This window comes from Stegodyphus dumicola, chromosome 5 (assembly GCF_044657685.1).
Source record: "Stegodyphus dumicola isolate Sdum_Otavi_A_Nest chromosome 5, ASM4465768v1".
Lineage (NCBI taxonomy): Eukaryota > Metazoa > Arthropoda > Arachnida > Araneae > Eresidae > Stegodyphus > Stegodyphus dumicola.
This window is the reverse complement of record NC_140772.1, coordinates 229,052,173-229,067,306: the sequence shown is the minus strand read 5'-3', so window position 1 is coordinate 229,067,306 and position 15,134 is coordinate 229,052,173. Positions and strand designations below refer to the sequence as shown.

Here is a 15,134-nt window from a genome sequence, read left to right as displayed (position 1 = left end):
TGTATTGGTGTCCTCAATAAGGTATCTGCTCCCATATATACCCGAAGGAACAATTAAAAAGAATCAGATAAATGTCTTTAAAATCCATATCATAATCATATAACAACAACAGAAATTATTTTCCCCCATAAATTGCTTTGTGTAAAATTAGATGAAATGAAAACGCAATTTTTTTCTTCAATGTGGGTTTAGAGCAAACTTTTATCAGGGAGTTTGTTTTCCTTTGTGCTGACTCTCGTGATATAATTTCAGCAGGTCCGGTTAGCATCGGAAGATACGTGGTTTGAAGTAAGGGATCGTTTCAACCTTAATTTTCTTTTAGTCTCTAAAATATTTCTCCCGCCTTCTTAGTTAGCATGTCTTCATGGTGTAATAGTCAGCATGTTCGGCGCGTATTCGAGAGGTCCGAGGTTCGAGACCCGGCGATACACATTTTCATCTCTCCTGCTTCGAAAAAACTGTTGTCTCTACAGTGATGCTCGAAGTAAAAAAAAGGGTGGATGATGATTTTCCACCTCCAGGATTTGTCGATTGGATCCCCTAATCCCCAGTCGCCCTTTAAAAGAGGGAGTATATAAGGTATTTCTCCCGCCTTCTTAGCATGCCTTCGTTGCGTAATGGTGAGCACACTGGGAGCGTATTCGAGAAGTCCGAAGTTCAAGTCCTGGCGAGAGCATTCATCATTTTTCATGTCTCCTGCTTCATAATAACCTAACGTCTCTACACGGCTAAACCGAATTATAGAAAGATCGCTTCAGTGCATGTCATCCATAAAGTGTGTAGGTGCGAAATTTGGGTTCGATAATTTATCCGGAAGTAGCTTAAAAAATTCAATGATAGACTTTTAACTATAGCGTCAAACACGATGAGTGAGCTAAATAAAAGCTTATAAAATCGTTTACTGCGAATTGTGACTTTGTTACGAGTGTCATTAATGCATTCTGTATGTTAATACTTCTAAAAACTGACCCTATTATTAGAAATATATTATTCCAAATAACTAAAAAATGAACAATTTATTTTTGGTAGGCAAGAGGAATTATCTCTGTAATAAAGAGTATTAAAGGAATTGAAGAATTAAATTAAAATTATAAATTATATTACTTTTACATTTGTAATAACATACAGCTTCTTTTGGGGAGAAAACCGAAGTTAAACAAGAAAATATTTGTCAAAAATTCGTTTCTTCCTTTCATGAAACTAACATTTACGCGAAAAAAAGAGCAGATAAACGTTAGTTTACGAGAACTGAAAGAATGAATTAGAGAGTAACAAATTAAATGAGATTTTCGCTGTCAAGACCACATGTTTACTCAATCCATCAAGTAGAAGCTGTAACGTATAAGTTTCCCTTTTAGGAGTATTCCAGTGGAAAGCACCTTTCCCTGTGATTTTGATTAAATTCTTTTTGGTTGAATCTTATTTTGTACCGAAATGAGTTAAACTGACAAAAAAAACTTTTAAATTGGTTAATGCATTTAATCTACTAAGTGACTTACGATTGTTTCTTTCTTTGCCCTTCGTAGTGACTTCCATTTATTAGTTAACAGTTCGCTTAAATTTTTCAGTCGAACATGATGAAGCTTACAAATTAAACTTTTACTGATTTGAGTTACATAACTGAAAAAATATAACATTATAAATAGCATTTTATTATATATATGTAATAATTTCGAAGCACAGTCGCGATGGCTGAGTAGTAGGGCGGGAAGAATTTGATATCAAAACTAAGTTCAGCCAATCATGATCTTTATTTCCAGATTTCCAGGCACACTGGAATAATTCCTCATAGACAATACATTCTTTAATCTGGTTTTTTAAAAAGAATGACTCAGGCATTGTAAAGAAGCGAAGCGAAGAGATATTAGCAAGGTAGAACGTAGCAGAATAATGACGTAATTAATCGCCAACGGTATTTATACCAAGTTAAGTACAGCTAATGTGCGATTGCTTAGTTTTAGTTGCTCTTTTCAAGTAGCGTCACATAACATAGAAAAATGTCGAATTTGAGATAACAGATGAATTTAGGGGGACAGCACGAAATATAGAATGTTAATTTTGAGGTCGCCAATTATTTTTTTAAAGCAGCTGTCGTATTTTGTTATATCTTACAAATGTACATACGTTATGATAGCACAATATTGGAAGCACTGATGTAGGAACACTGAGACGTAGAAGCGTAGCAAGTTGTTTAGCGTAGATACTTGATCCATATTAAAGACGAACAAGTCGAGCCGGATTAATTTCCTTTTTCATTTAAATTCAAATTTGTGGCTACAACTCACTTGGCATTCTGATCGTGCCTATTTCCAGAACATTTACATTATTGATACTTTGGCGTTAGAAGCGAGCATAGATGATTGCAGCAGCGTCTTGCCCGGATGAAAGCGTAAGCGAAAACGTTACGCATCAATTCAGAGGTAGAAGGGAGGGAGTCAAAAGTTTCAGTTAGAAAAAGTTTTGGTTTACAATTATTTGATGGGGCAAGAGGTATCTGCATTAAGCGTTACCTAGGATCGCATGATTAATTTGAATGACGCAGTTTAGACCTACAGCGCTATTTTTAAGATAGAGAGAGAAAGTCTCCAAATTGAATAGAAAGTTATTTAGATATATAGAGATATAGTTATATAGTTATAGAGATATAGTTTATAGAGATTATAGTTAATTTAGAAGTTTGCTTTCATATTTTTTATCTTACACATACGCATATAAAATGATCTCAGTAGATATTTATCAATCATAATGGCATCCGATACATTTCTAGAATTCAATCATAATGAAATATGATAAATTTCTATGCACATTAGATATATTAAAATTTCTATGTACAATGGTTTTTTAAAGAAATTACGCAGGCATTTTAATGAAGGGAAGCAGCGAGATTTTAGCAATATAAAAGCTAGCAGAAAAATGGCGTAATTAGCTCGCTAGAGGTATTTATACCAAAGTAGGTGCGATACTAGAGACAGGGTATGATTGGTTAACATTAGTTTTAGTTGCCCTTTTCACGTCCCGTTATATAACATAGAAAGATCTGGAATTTGTGAGACGAGATGAATTTAGGGGGAATGCACCAAATCTAGAATCGTTAATTTTGAGATCGCCAATTATTTTTAAAGCATCTGTCGTATTTACGTATTTCTTACCTATATACATGGGTATTACAAAATTTGTGGAAAAAGATAACTACAGTGTTTTGAATTGTTGATAAAACAGAGAAATAAAAATAATATTTAAGTAATCATTTTTTGTGGGTACAAAACTCAAAGGAAGAGAATTTAATATTCGCATCTGTAGGTTCCTCATCTCAAATTATTTTGCAGATGTTTAATTGTTAGAATGTAACTGCACCATCTTAAAATGGGCCATACATTGAAGGAACCTATTGGCATGTAAAAAGTGTGAATAGAATGAAAAGTACTCGTATGCATTTAAAAACGTATCTGGTCTGGTCTGCTGTAATCTGCTATTATAACTGCTCCTCCATCACTCTTGTTTTTGGCATTCAAGTTCCACTTCTGACACCAAAACGTGTTGCGTGCGTACGTACGGGTTCGTGATAATTTGAATGCACAAGTGAATAAATAGTTCATACATTTAAACTTATTCTTATCATAAAAAAATTTCTGAAATTTCCTCAGAGATATTCTCACAATATCTCACAGTAGATATATTTTAAACTACTAAAACGTTATATAAAACACAATTCAAAGCAGAGAAAGCTAATACAATCAACAAGAACTAAATTAACTACTAAACATTCTGGTAATTTTTATTTCTCGAATTTTCTGGAAAGCAAAAGCAATTACGAGATATCTATTTATGCAGATCATTCCAAAGTTACCGTACTGTTACGTAACGTAAATATACAAAATATCAAATTAATAATTCTAAATTACTTTGTACTTACGTTCAGTCTGACTGCCGGGTAGATCTTCATAAATCCAATAATGTGAAGGCATTAAACTGTATTACTGTCTATTTACAAAACACATCACCAAAATTTTGTTACTGTTCTTCATTTGTTTTTACATAAGACTATTTTTTTCCGTTTTTCAGATCTCAACTGTTTTATTTTATTCAAAAATATCTACATTGCTCAAGCGCCCTCTGTCTATCAGCTCATGGTTTCCTAACACGTACTATAATAGGTTTCCTATTATCATTCATACCCAAATATGACTCGGATAACTTTAAAATGTGTCTTACTAAAATACTCGACCACCTACTAAAGGTTTTGAAATATTTTTCAAGATTGATAGATTCAGAAACATTCAAATTTTCGTTTTCAACGAAAAAATTGCAAATTTTAATTACCTCTTGCTACAAAAAATTATTATTTCGGACTCATATTTTTAAATGCAACGAACATTAATGAGCTGTTAAAAGCAGAATGTCTCTAACTGTATCACCATGCTTTTTCTATCTGATTACGACGACGTAAACTATGGTATCCGCCAATGGGAGGGAGGACCAGTGGAAGACTTTTAAAGGAAACTAATTCGTGTCTACGTTGCACATGGGGAAAGCACGAAAATTCCCATACAGCCAGCCCGTTCGCCAGTATTTGAACCCCTGACCGATCTACCAGTGTTCAGTGACTACCAGCCACTACTGGAGCATCATGATGCTGGTGCGCCATATTAACGTTTTCATGGAAATTATAAGACAGTCATGCATACATATCATATTTCTTTCTTTCAGATATAAGAATGCTATATTGTACGGTTTTTTATAGAAGATTTTGGAAAATGAACTTTGCTCATTACCTTATATCCTACTTTTTTCCACCTACAGGTTCGAACAAACTCTAAAGCTGAACTGTCCCGCCTGTTCTCTGATTATCACAGTGGGCGTGCATTAGAAGGGGTCGAATACAATATTAGTTGCTGCGCCGGCATTGCCATTGATCTGATGAGTTCTCTTGCTGATGACCTATGTTTCGCCTTTGACCTCTATCTCGTTGCTGACGGACTGTTCGGCACTAGAAGAGGCGAGAAATGGAATGGTAAGATAATTAACTCATTTAATCATTTATTTTGGATATCATTCAAGATATTCGTTTCCTAATTAGGTTTTATGGAGAACCTTTCGCTTTATTTTGCCACTAAAAAGACGTAAAATTCCTTCTTAATCTTCTGTTAATCTAAGACTTTTAAATGTATTCATGAAATGCTGTAGGCATGCATCAATATCAATATTGCAAAGATGTACTTAAACAATACCTTCTCATATTCATCAAAAAAAGGTACATTCCAATGAAATACTTTAGTAACTGAAAATTTCCAGTGATATGCATGGGTATACAAGATAGCATTACAAAAATGTGAAAACATATTTTTACGATGAGTTAGACAAAGCTGATGAAATTGCGTTTAACTCTAGGTTCATTGAACATTTAAACATTTCTCAGATATACCTAAAGCTCTGGCAAATTGGCGAGAAACCAACAACAGAAATCTTTAAGATATGTTTCATAAAACAACTAAATTATTAGTCAAACTTCGTCGAATCACTACCATAGTCCATGAAACAATTGTCCTAAGCTGTTAGCTGTTTTAAATTATAGCGATAAAAATATAAAAATTTTCGCGTGTTCCATTTGAATAAATCATCTAAAATGAAGGTAAATACAGTAAACCCTTGTGGAATGCGAACTTTTGTTTCCCATTAGTTCCCATCTGTCCAATATGAGAATTTCAATTAAACGCGATACGCTACATGCGCATTGCGATAGTAGCATACTCTCTATCAAGCTTCAGACCTACAACAAGGTTTACTCTCTTCTCTTTGAAAGAATCTTCAGACATACAACGTTTACTCACTCTTCTTTGAGAAATCTTTGAGCATGTGCAGCCACTGACTCAAACGTCTGCTCAAAACCAACTGTTCCTTTTGTGTTTTCGCGCCACCATTGCTTGAGTGATTAAAACCCTAGAAAATTGGTAGTTCAATCTGATTTGTGTTTGATACCAGCCCCATGTGTAACTTGAATACGAGGTGCTTGAGGACGTCCTCCACAAAGGGATCCCTTCTCTTAAGCAGATAGCTTTCGTGGCTTTGCCGTATTCAAATAATCTAACTTAACCACATGTATCTTCGTTTGGCGCTTGAAGTTGTCCGCTAGAGGTGAGTGACAAAAACCTATTTATCATTTCACTCACATTATCAGATCTATAATCACGTATTTATCAGTGTTCATCCTCTTCTTTTTTATTTATATGTCTTTTAAATTAAAATAATTCATTATGATTTATAAAAGGAAAAATGAAGGTGATAAAGTATCAACAAAACACGAAATTTTGACATTATCTCAGAAAATTCAAATTTTAAATAATCTGACAAATGGTACACGTGTTTCATCGCTTGCAAAGGGCCTAGCAATAAATGCAAAATAAGGGTACTGGAGAATAAAGATAAAATCCGGTCTAGTGTCAAAGCTTCAAGTGATATTTCTGTAAAGGTTGGTTAAGTTTCAAGAGGAAATCCTCACATGGAAAAAATGTTAATAGCTTGGATAGAGAATCAAGTAAACAAAACAAAAACTGGGCTGTGGATGGTATTGTTTTCTTTCGTTTGAAATAAAGATGGCCAGTTTTCAGAGAAAATTTACTTTAAAGCAAACAAAGATTGGCTTGAGAACTTTAAGCTTCGTTTTAGTTCGCACGATGTAAAGCTTCAGAAAGAAGCTGGCTCTACAGATAAAGAAACAGCAGATAAATTCAAACCTCAATTTTTGAAATTAATTTGAAATGAGGGTTAAGTTCTACAACAAGTTTCCAATGCTAATGAGACGGGTCTATTTCATAAGCAAATGACCCAGCGAACCTACATCACAAACACATAAAAACTTGATCCAAGTTTTAAAGCTTTTAATGACAGACTGACTCACTCTGCATTTTTGTGAAAATGCCTCAGGCGACTACAAATGCAAGCCTATGCTCATTTATCGATCTAAAACGCCTCATGCGTTGCAGGAAAAATAATTTTAGACAGCTGCCTATTTTGTGGAAATGGAACAGAAAAGCTTTGGTAACAAAAGCCCTCTTGAAAGCTAGTTTGAAAGTTCATAAAAAAGTCAAACTTTACTTAGAACAGCAAATTTTGAGCTTCTAAGTTTCTTGCTAATGCTTCAGGACCCAATGCTGAAGCTCTCACAACACTGCATCCATTGCAATCCAACACTGCATCCATCGGTTTTATTACTACCGAACACTATTTCCTTAATCCAACCAATGGATCAATGAATCACAAAAAGCATTGAAAGTTTTATATCAAGCATGTTTACATCTCTGCGAATAAAGCATTAGAAAAAAAACACGGCGTTCTAAATAAATCAAAAATTTTCAAAATAAGATACTGCACAGAAGTAATTGAACTAGCATAGGAACAAGTGAATTCATCAACAATTAATCCTTTTTAACATCAGGTCTTTTTGCGCAGTTGCTCATTGCCCAGAGACCGATTACGTAAAACCATTGAACAATGGTAGCTCAGCTTGTTCCGAATCCCGACTAGTGGACTGGCTGCATGGAGGCTTTTATGATTTTCCCTATAAATAACTTTAACACTAGCTGATTCCCTCTATAAAGTCCTTCCTTTAAGCATCCCTTCTCTTAGCCGGATAATTTTCGCGGATTTTGCCTTATTCAGCTAATGAAACATCGAACTTAACACGAAAAGTTTATAATGCTAATGACATTCATGTTGTAAAACAGTTTTGTAGTCTCGAAATTTCACAACAAATTAATAAAAGTAAAAAGCAAAATGATTCCTCTTACCTTGTATCCAGCGCAGTTTCAAGCGAGATCATCGCTAATTAACTTGTAATCCAAAAAAGGTTGTAGAAAGAAATTGAAAGATCACAAACATTAAAAATATATTAAGATTTGCTAGTGTTCTAAATATATATCCAAAAGGAGTTATATAACAGAGAGTGTCATACCTCTGTTTTTTTCTGAAGGAGTGAGAAAAGTAAGAGTAAAGAATAAGCGAGTTACATAATTAACTCCTTTGCAGGGTTTCCAGTTCGTACTGTTTATCGCGCTATTGGCGACAGTCCATCACTATATGCATACGAACAATTCATAGGTAAATTATCAACTTTAGGCAAATAAATGAACAATTTGTTTGCATAATTGGCCTTTGAATCGAACCTGATAATGATGAAACGTTTTTAGTTAAGAAGATTAATCGCATCAGCATTAGTCTTAGATTATCTGATTAATATCCTGTTCACAGTTCTGTTGGAAGTACTCTTTCCCCTGAGTGTCAATAAGCTTGAGAAATAACTGATAATCTATTCTAGTCATGTTCTATGTCACATAAATAAGCAATTCCTCTTTGGTGACTAAATTCTGCTACAAGTTATTCATTTCCTTTTCTTATGGTGCTTGCATTTGAGAAGGAATCTGTCATTTTACATTCCCTCAGTATGTCGTTTCTACGTGAAACTATCGACATTAGTTCAGCAGAAATGCAGCATCTAAAAGTTTTCTAATGCTACCTATTATGTTAAGATAGGATAAAACAATAATTAGAGGCTATAAAATATTTCTCCCGCCTTCTTATCGTGCCTTCTTATAGTGCCTTCGTGGTGTAATGGTCAGCACGCTCAGCCCGAATTCGAAAAGTCCGAGGTTCAAGTCCCGGAAAAAGCATTGCACATTACTTAGTTTTCTACTTCAAAAACAAACCTAATGACTCTACAGTGGCACCCGAACTAAAAAATGTGGTGGATGACGATTCTCCACCAGGATTTGGCGATTGAGCGCCCTAATTCCCAGTCGCACTTTAAAAGGAGGAGTATATTAAGATATTTCTCCCTCCTTTCTGCATGCCTTCGTAATGTAATTGGAAGCATTCTCGACGTGTATTCGAGAGCTCCAAGATTCGAGTCTCGGCGAGGCTAACGCACATTTTTCATGTCTCCTGCTTCGAACCAAAAAGGGTGGTGGATGATGATTCTCCACCACCGAGATTTGACGATTGGGTCCCTTAAAAGCGGAGTATATGTTTCTCCCTCCTTCTTAGCATACCTTCGTGGTGTAATGGTTAGCACACTCGGCGCGTATTCGAGAGCTCCAGGTTCGAGTCCCGGGGAGGGTATTTTTCGTATCTTCTGCTTCAAAATAACCTAATGTCTCTACAAGTCAAAACAGAGCTCTTATAAACCAATAAGCAATCTATCGTTTTACTATCAGAAATAATTCTTCCTTACTAAGGCTTCCGTACTAGTATAATTTTTAATTAAGGGATTGAGGACTTAAAATTTTCAGGTTTTCCATTTTTCAAATTTAATTGTAGAAAATATTGTATACTGAATATATATATATACACTTTTCTTAATTAAATTATATAAAAGGTACTTTTTCCCTCCTTTCCGCATGCCTTCGTGTAATTGGAAGCACATTTGACACGTCTTCGAGACGTCCGGAATGCGAATCCCGGCTAGGGCATTTTACGTTTTACGTTTCTGCATGAATATAGCCTACTGAATTTACAGATATATTAATTTTGGGTGTTTCTTTTATAGGAGATCAAGAGACTGTGCTTTCTATATATAGAGGGAATCTTATAAGCCTTTAAAAAGGATCGGATGAAACAGTTTGTCACTGCTTGTCCCTCGAATGTTTATAAAATAGTATTTTCTATTAAATTTTATTGCTGTTTTAAAACAAAATTTTGCTGCGGGTTTGGAGAAATATATTCATTACTGTAAAGTAAGTCTTTTATAAAAAAAATACAGCACTTACAAATATAATAGTAAACTATAACGATAATAGTAAACGAATGACAAACGATGTAAAAATCTGTAAACTTTCATATTTTACATTACGCCCAAAGGGGCGTTTTTTAACGTTTTGTGTGTTACCTTTATTTATGAAATATCATGTCCTTAGCACTTAAACCATAAAATTCAATTCAACAGCAATGTCGCAAAATAATTTTAAAAGGAGAATATCTTTAGAATTTCCGATGCACACACGCGGTGGAGATAAAAATATGTTTTTTCTGTATAGTGTTTGCTCGCTTTGAAATCGTTGAGTTTCTTATTCAGAAGCTCATAAATGCTCATAAAACATGCATACATATATGCAAATTCTTCACTATTTAATTTCTTTAAATATAATAAAGGGCTCTAATATTTAGTGGGAGCAACAAGTGATAAAAAAATTTCATGACTGGATAAAGCCAGTCATGGCGCTCAGAGGGTTAATGAGGATACAAAAGCTGATATTAGATATACAAATAAACTCGCAAAATGTTCTCCAAATTATTTCTACCAACGATACCACAAACGCAGTTCAAATTTTGAAAGGAAACGTCATTGATAATGTCTTCGAAGAGTTCAAGTTCGGCTAAAATCGCAGCAGTTCGTGCTCTTTACGTACAATTTAGCAATGTCGGTCTGGAACTTTTGTATAGGATAATTAGATGTTTATTATCTAGACAGAAAATTCCAATCTTCCTCTCAATTTCAAGATTCCCTTTTTATAAACGTATGCAAGAAAATTGTACACAGGGGAAATGTTTTTAAATAGAATTATATTGGTTTAGAGATTTGTACTTTTAGGCAAAAAAATTCTTGTACTCGGATTATATCCAGAAATTTTCTACTTGTTTTAACTCTTCAGCTATTAGATTTCCTTAGGTATCTCTAGGATTTTATTAATTTTGCAATGAACATCCTTTCGAAGTCGCTGTATTTCTGAAGACACTGTGTCATCTGTACATTCGACTTTCTTTCTTTCCACCGATGGCAAGGCAGCGGATCCATTATGCCAGTTCGCCTGTCGGCCAGGTGGCTGCACTGACAGAATGAACTTTACTTCAAACGTTCCTAGATTGTAGGCTCTTCACACATATGTTTGGCGGAAACTCAAATCCTTTTCAAACGTCTTTGCACAAGACGAGTGCTGAGGGTTGCAAAAGAGAGTTCTTGACTAGTCAGTGGTTCATAAATGGAAGAAGGATGGAATTGTGAGTAAAGATAGCATTTTCAGTATCCACTTGTACGAAGCTAGAGACGGAATCCAATCCCGTTCGCACAGCATCAGCTGAACTCTACTCAACTCAACTCTCAAATTAATTATAGAAATATGTAGTTTCCTTGAATCTACCAGTCAATTCAGAAGGCACAAACTCACATACCAAACGAGAGAGAAGGGTGGAGAAAGTTGGTATGTTTTAAGTTTCTTATAAATATTAGGAAGACGAAAATTCCTGGTTTAAATTTCTGTTAAAAATCTAACATACTGCTGAATAAAAACACGTTCTGTTTGTTGGTATTTTAAGCATTTTTCAGTGCCTGGAATCAAGATGCTAAATACCGATAACTTACAATTTCAAGGCTCATTTTTTTTGCGTAAACTTGACTAACACTGACTTTAACACCTATCGAATTTGTGTAATATTGTACTACAAGCACTTACATTTTAGCATTTTTTACAGGCATGACTCTTGATGTGAAGTCGGGTGCAGCTCACATGGCCTTCTCAGCATTCAGCTTGACGAGTGAACGTTCCCGAGTCATTGATTACTCCGTCCCTTTCTACCACTCGGGGGTGTCCTGCCTCACCTACACCCAAGAGAGGGACGTGCCACTCTCTGCCTTTCTTGTACCCTTCAGGTAAGGGACGTGCCGCTCTCTGCCTTACTCAGGTAAACTCTTAATAGCGTGGATATGTTTTATTGCTATTATTCAAAGGAACTCATCGTTTAAATTCTATATTAAATAGTCTTATTTATGTACTTTTTCTATATATATGCTAGAAAGCCCGCCGGTCTTACGAAATGACCGCTGTTTTAGATATTATAAATTGTAATTAAAATGATTTTTGCAAAGGTGTCTGCTAATTCAAACTGAATTACCCAGGGCAGGTGGCTAGGACGCCCCTTTGCTTACTGCCCCACGGGATTTTCCCCTTCTACTTGCTTAATTGCTTAGAGTGCGATGAAGGAAACCACTGGTGGTACAAATCTTAATTTCATTCTTCTTTACATTTCTTAATTATTTATAGAGCCACAGCTAGCTCTATAAATAAAGATGATTTAAATAATAAAATGTTAATTCATATGTCAAAGATCTCTTTGTACACAACATTTCTTGTAAAGCGAACTTTAAAATGATTGAAAGATCTACACAACGCTTTGCAGAGGACCATCCATTATTTTTAATTTTACGTCCGTTCTTTCACAAACTCTTAAACAAGCAACATAAAGTTGACCGTGTCCAAATGCAGGCTCAGGTAAAAAAATGCCAACACGCTTAAACGTTTGGCCGTGAGACTTATTGATTGTCATAGCAAAGGCAAGTTTTACAGGAAATTGTCTACGTCTCAATAGAAACGGCAACCCTGTGCCCTGGCAACTTAACCCCGTTGGCTAGTACACTTACGCAAGCAACCAATAAACCATCGGCGACAAAACAGACACTTAAGCCGCATATATATATGGGGTGAAGTAACATTATCTCTTCCAAAACGGCTGGCTCCCGGGCTTAGTGGAGCACACCGTTGGATTCCGCAGGTCCGTGGCACGCCATTTTGACCATTCGCGTCTTCGTGGGACTTTAATTAGCCGAGATATTAATTAAAAACTAATTTTCCCCCTACATTTTCCACTTTCTTTCTTGGGTTTTCCCTATTAGAGGGATTTGGCTACGTGCCAATTTTTTTTCCTCGAATATCTGCGGAACGATGTTGAGTTGAAATTCGAGACGCGTATCCTCGGATTCCAAAATATTCTCCGAATCCATCGATACCGTTCTCATCTTCGTACGACTTTAATCGGCCGAGATATTAATTAAAAATTGGTGAAACGTTAATTTCCGCGCTCATTTTTACGAGTGTCAACAATAAGCTATTGGCTACAAACACTTAAGCCGCGTCTTTATATATATAAGCGAATGCCGTGAAGTACCTGTAGGAATAATATTCCCCGTCAGCAGTTTGTCTGCTTTTTATTGCTTTTCAAGTCTAAGGGAATTTCGAATAATAAATGGTGCCAACGTATAAAGGAAAATCTATTTCGAAGGTGCCGATTATACCACCAGCTTCGAATTCTATTACCTATTTTAATTAGCTGTCCAACTTCAGAACCATTAATTGTTCTTTAAACATAGACAAAGAAGCGTTTTCTTTCAAAGCAACACCTGTTTTTTTCCCTCACTTCCCCCAAATGATCTCCGAGATAATTTGAATTATTAAAATGACACCAAGTGAACATATTCCTCTAGTTTGGGTTAGTGACGGAGGACGCAAGCACCACCCCTCTACCATGGCGGTTAATTGGTATAACACCACGTCCCCCTTTATCTAAAGCATCTCAAGATCGTATGGGGAAGGATAGGGACCACACGAAACCCCCAGAACAATCGCCGAGACCCGGCATATTTAATGAATATCATGTTAAAAAATTTTTTAATGAAAATAATTATAATAAAAAAATGCTAAACAAGGCTCATGGCAGATAAGTACTTTGCCATAATTAGTGCTTTAAGTGACGCCATAATTAGTGCTTCAAGTGACACACACATGCAACATAATATTGCAGAGACATTCAATGATACATGAAATCTCATATATTGCGCGAAATATTACTGGATGATACTCAATGATATTAATGACATTGGTTAATTGTGTATGTACTACATTTAGACTGTTGCATACTACACGATACATGAAAATATGTATAACATGAATCATGAAGACATGACTATATACTACATAGAGACTACATACTGCAAAAGGATTACATATTACATGATATAAGAGACTAAGAGATGACAATAATTAAAGAAAAATAATGATAATAGAATATATTTAGCATGATTAACCGATGCTGCACAAAATATACCAATAAAGATATATGCTTCTGCATTAATTACCTTGACCTATATGATAATTTGATGTTACATGATTTTGCACGGTACAACATATTGCTGCATTAAATATGGTATAAGGATATAAAGCCATATGAAACCTAACTTTGAATGATATTATTAAGTTTCATATTCCTCTATTATGATACGAGGAACTAAAAACGAAACTGTTGTTCAAGGCTCCTTTATTTCGAATCCTTTGCCTGTATCTTCATTTTTTCGGTCTTTAAAACCTATCAACTGTTACGCCAAATAATTATCTACCTTTTTCATTCGGGGAATCGAAAACAGAACAATTAGAATTTGAGAGCTGAACAATTAGAACTTGAAATTGGTCTTCTTGTGTATTTTAGGCAGGATAAATGGGTTGACCCACTGGAAAGACTAAGTAGCGATTTCTCGCTGTGTCTTTGAAAAACAGATACTGCAGAAGAAGGTTTAAGTAACCTTTTTATTTATGAACTAAACGAAAATGTACTCATTCGGTGCTCTCAATTTACGAACACTTGTGGCTAAGTAACTCGAACAAAAAATAAAAATGTATAATCACAATAAAGTAAAATGGGCCACAATAAAGTAAGACTGGCTCCTTATTTTATCCAAACCGCTAACTCGCCTTCACACAGCAAAGCCGAGTCTAGAATATTAATATACTCTGAAGGAGGTGGCTAAAGCCAATTATTGCCGCATAGAGCTATTTCAAACACGCATAAACTCGGAACTAACTCCCTACTACTACTACCCTTAAAACTGCTGCTTAAATACTGATTCCGAACTCACTTAAATTTGCATACTAAGTCATAAAATTTACATTCTGGCAGGAAACTGAAATCAGAAGGCAAAGGGAAGTTTCTGAATTTAAACAAGTAATAAAGAAAAAAATTAGTAATAAAGAAAAAATAAGTAATAAAGGGAAAAAAGTAAATTCCTACTTAGGTAAACAAAGAAAAATTTTTAAAATACAAAACAAAATTTAAAAATACAAAAATGCGAATATTAAAAATGTTGATACGTGAAAAAACTGTATTAACATCAAGTGTCATCCACTACAAGTTTAAAAAAATGTATTTGAACTTGAGTGGATGAATAAAAAGTATTTTATTAACGATTGAAAATTAATTAATTAAATAAATAAAATTTAAAGTCAATTCCTACTTAGGTCAAAAAATGTTTAAATACAAAAAAAAAATTTAATCAAACATTTTAAGAATGCGAAAAAACGGTATTAACATAAAATGTCACCCAC

The 15,134-nt window shown here is 34.8% G+C and overlaps 1 protein-coding gene across 1 annotated transcript in view; it reads left to right on the top strand.

Moving 5' to 3' along the window:
* LOC118191555 (glutamate receptor ionotropic, NMDA 3A-like) overlaps window positions 1-15,134 on the top strand; it is a 391,320-nt gene that overhangs the window by 329,677 nt on the left and 46,509 nt on the right. The window contains exons 5-6 of the mRNA XM_085817752.1: window positions 4,801-5,011; window positions 11,458-11,635. Of these exons, the coding sequence (XP_085673878.1) occupies window positions 4,801-5,011; window positions 11,458-11,635 (389 nt within the window). The remainder of the gene's footprint in view (window positions 1-4,800; window positions 5,012-11,457; window positions 11,636-15,134) is intronic.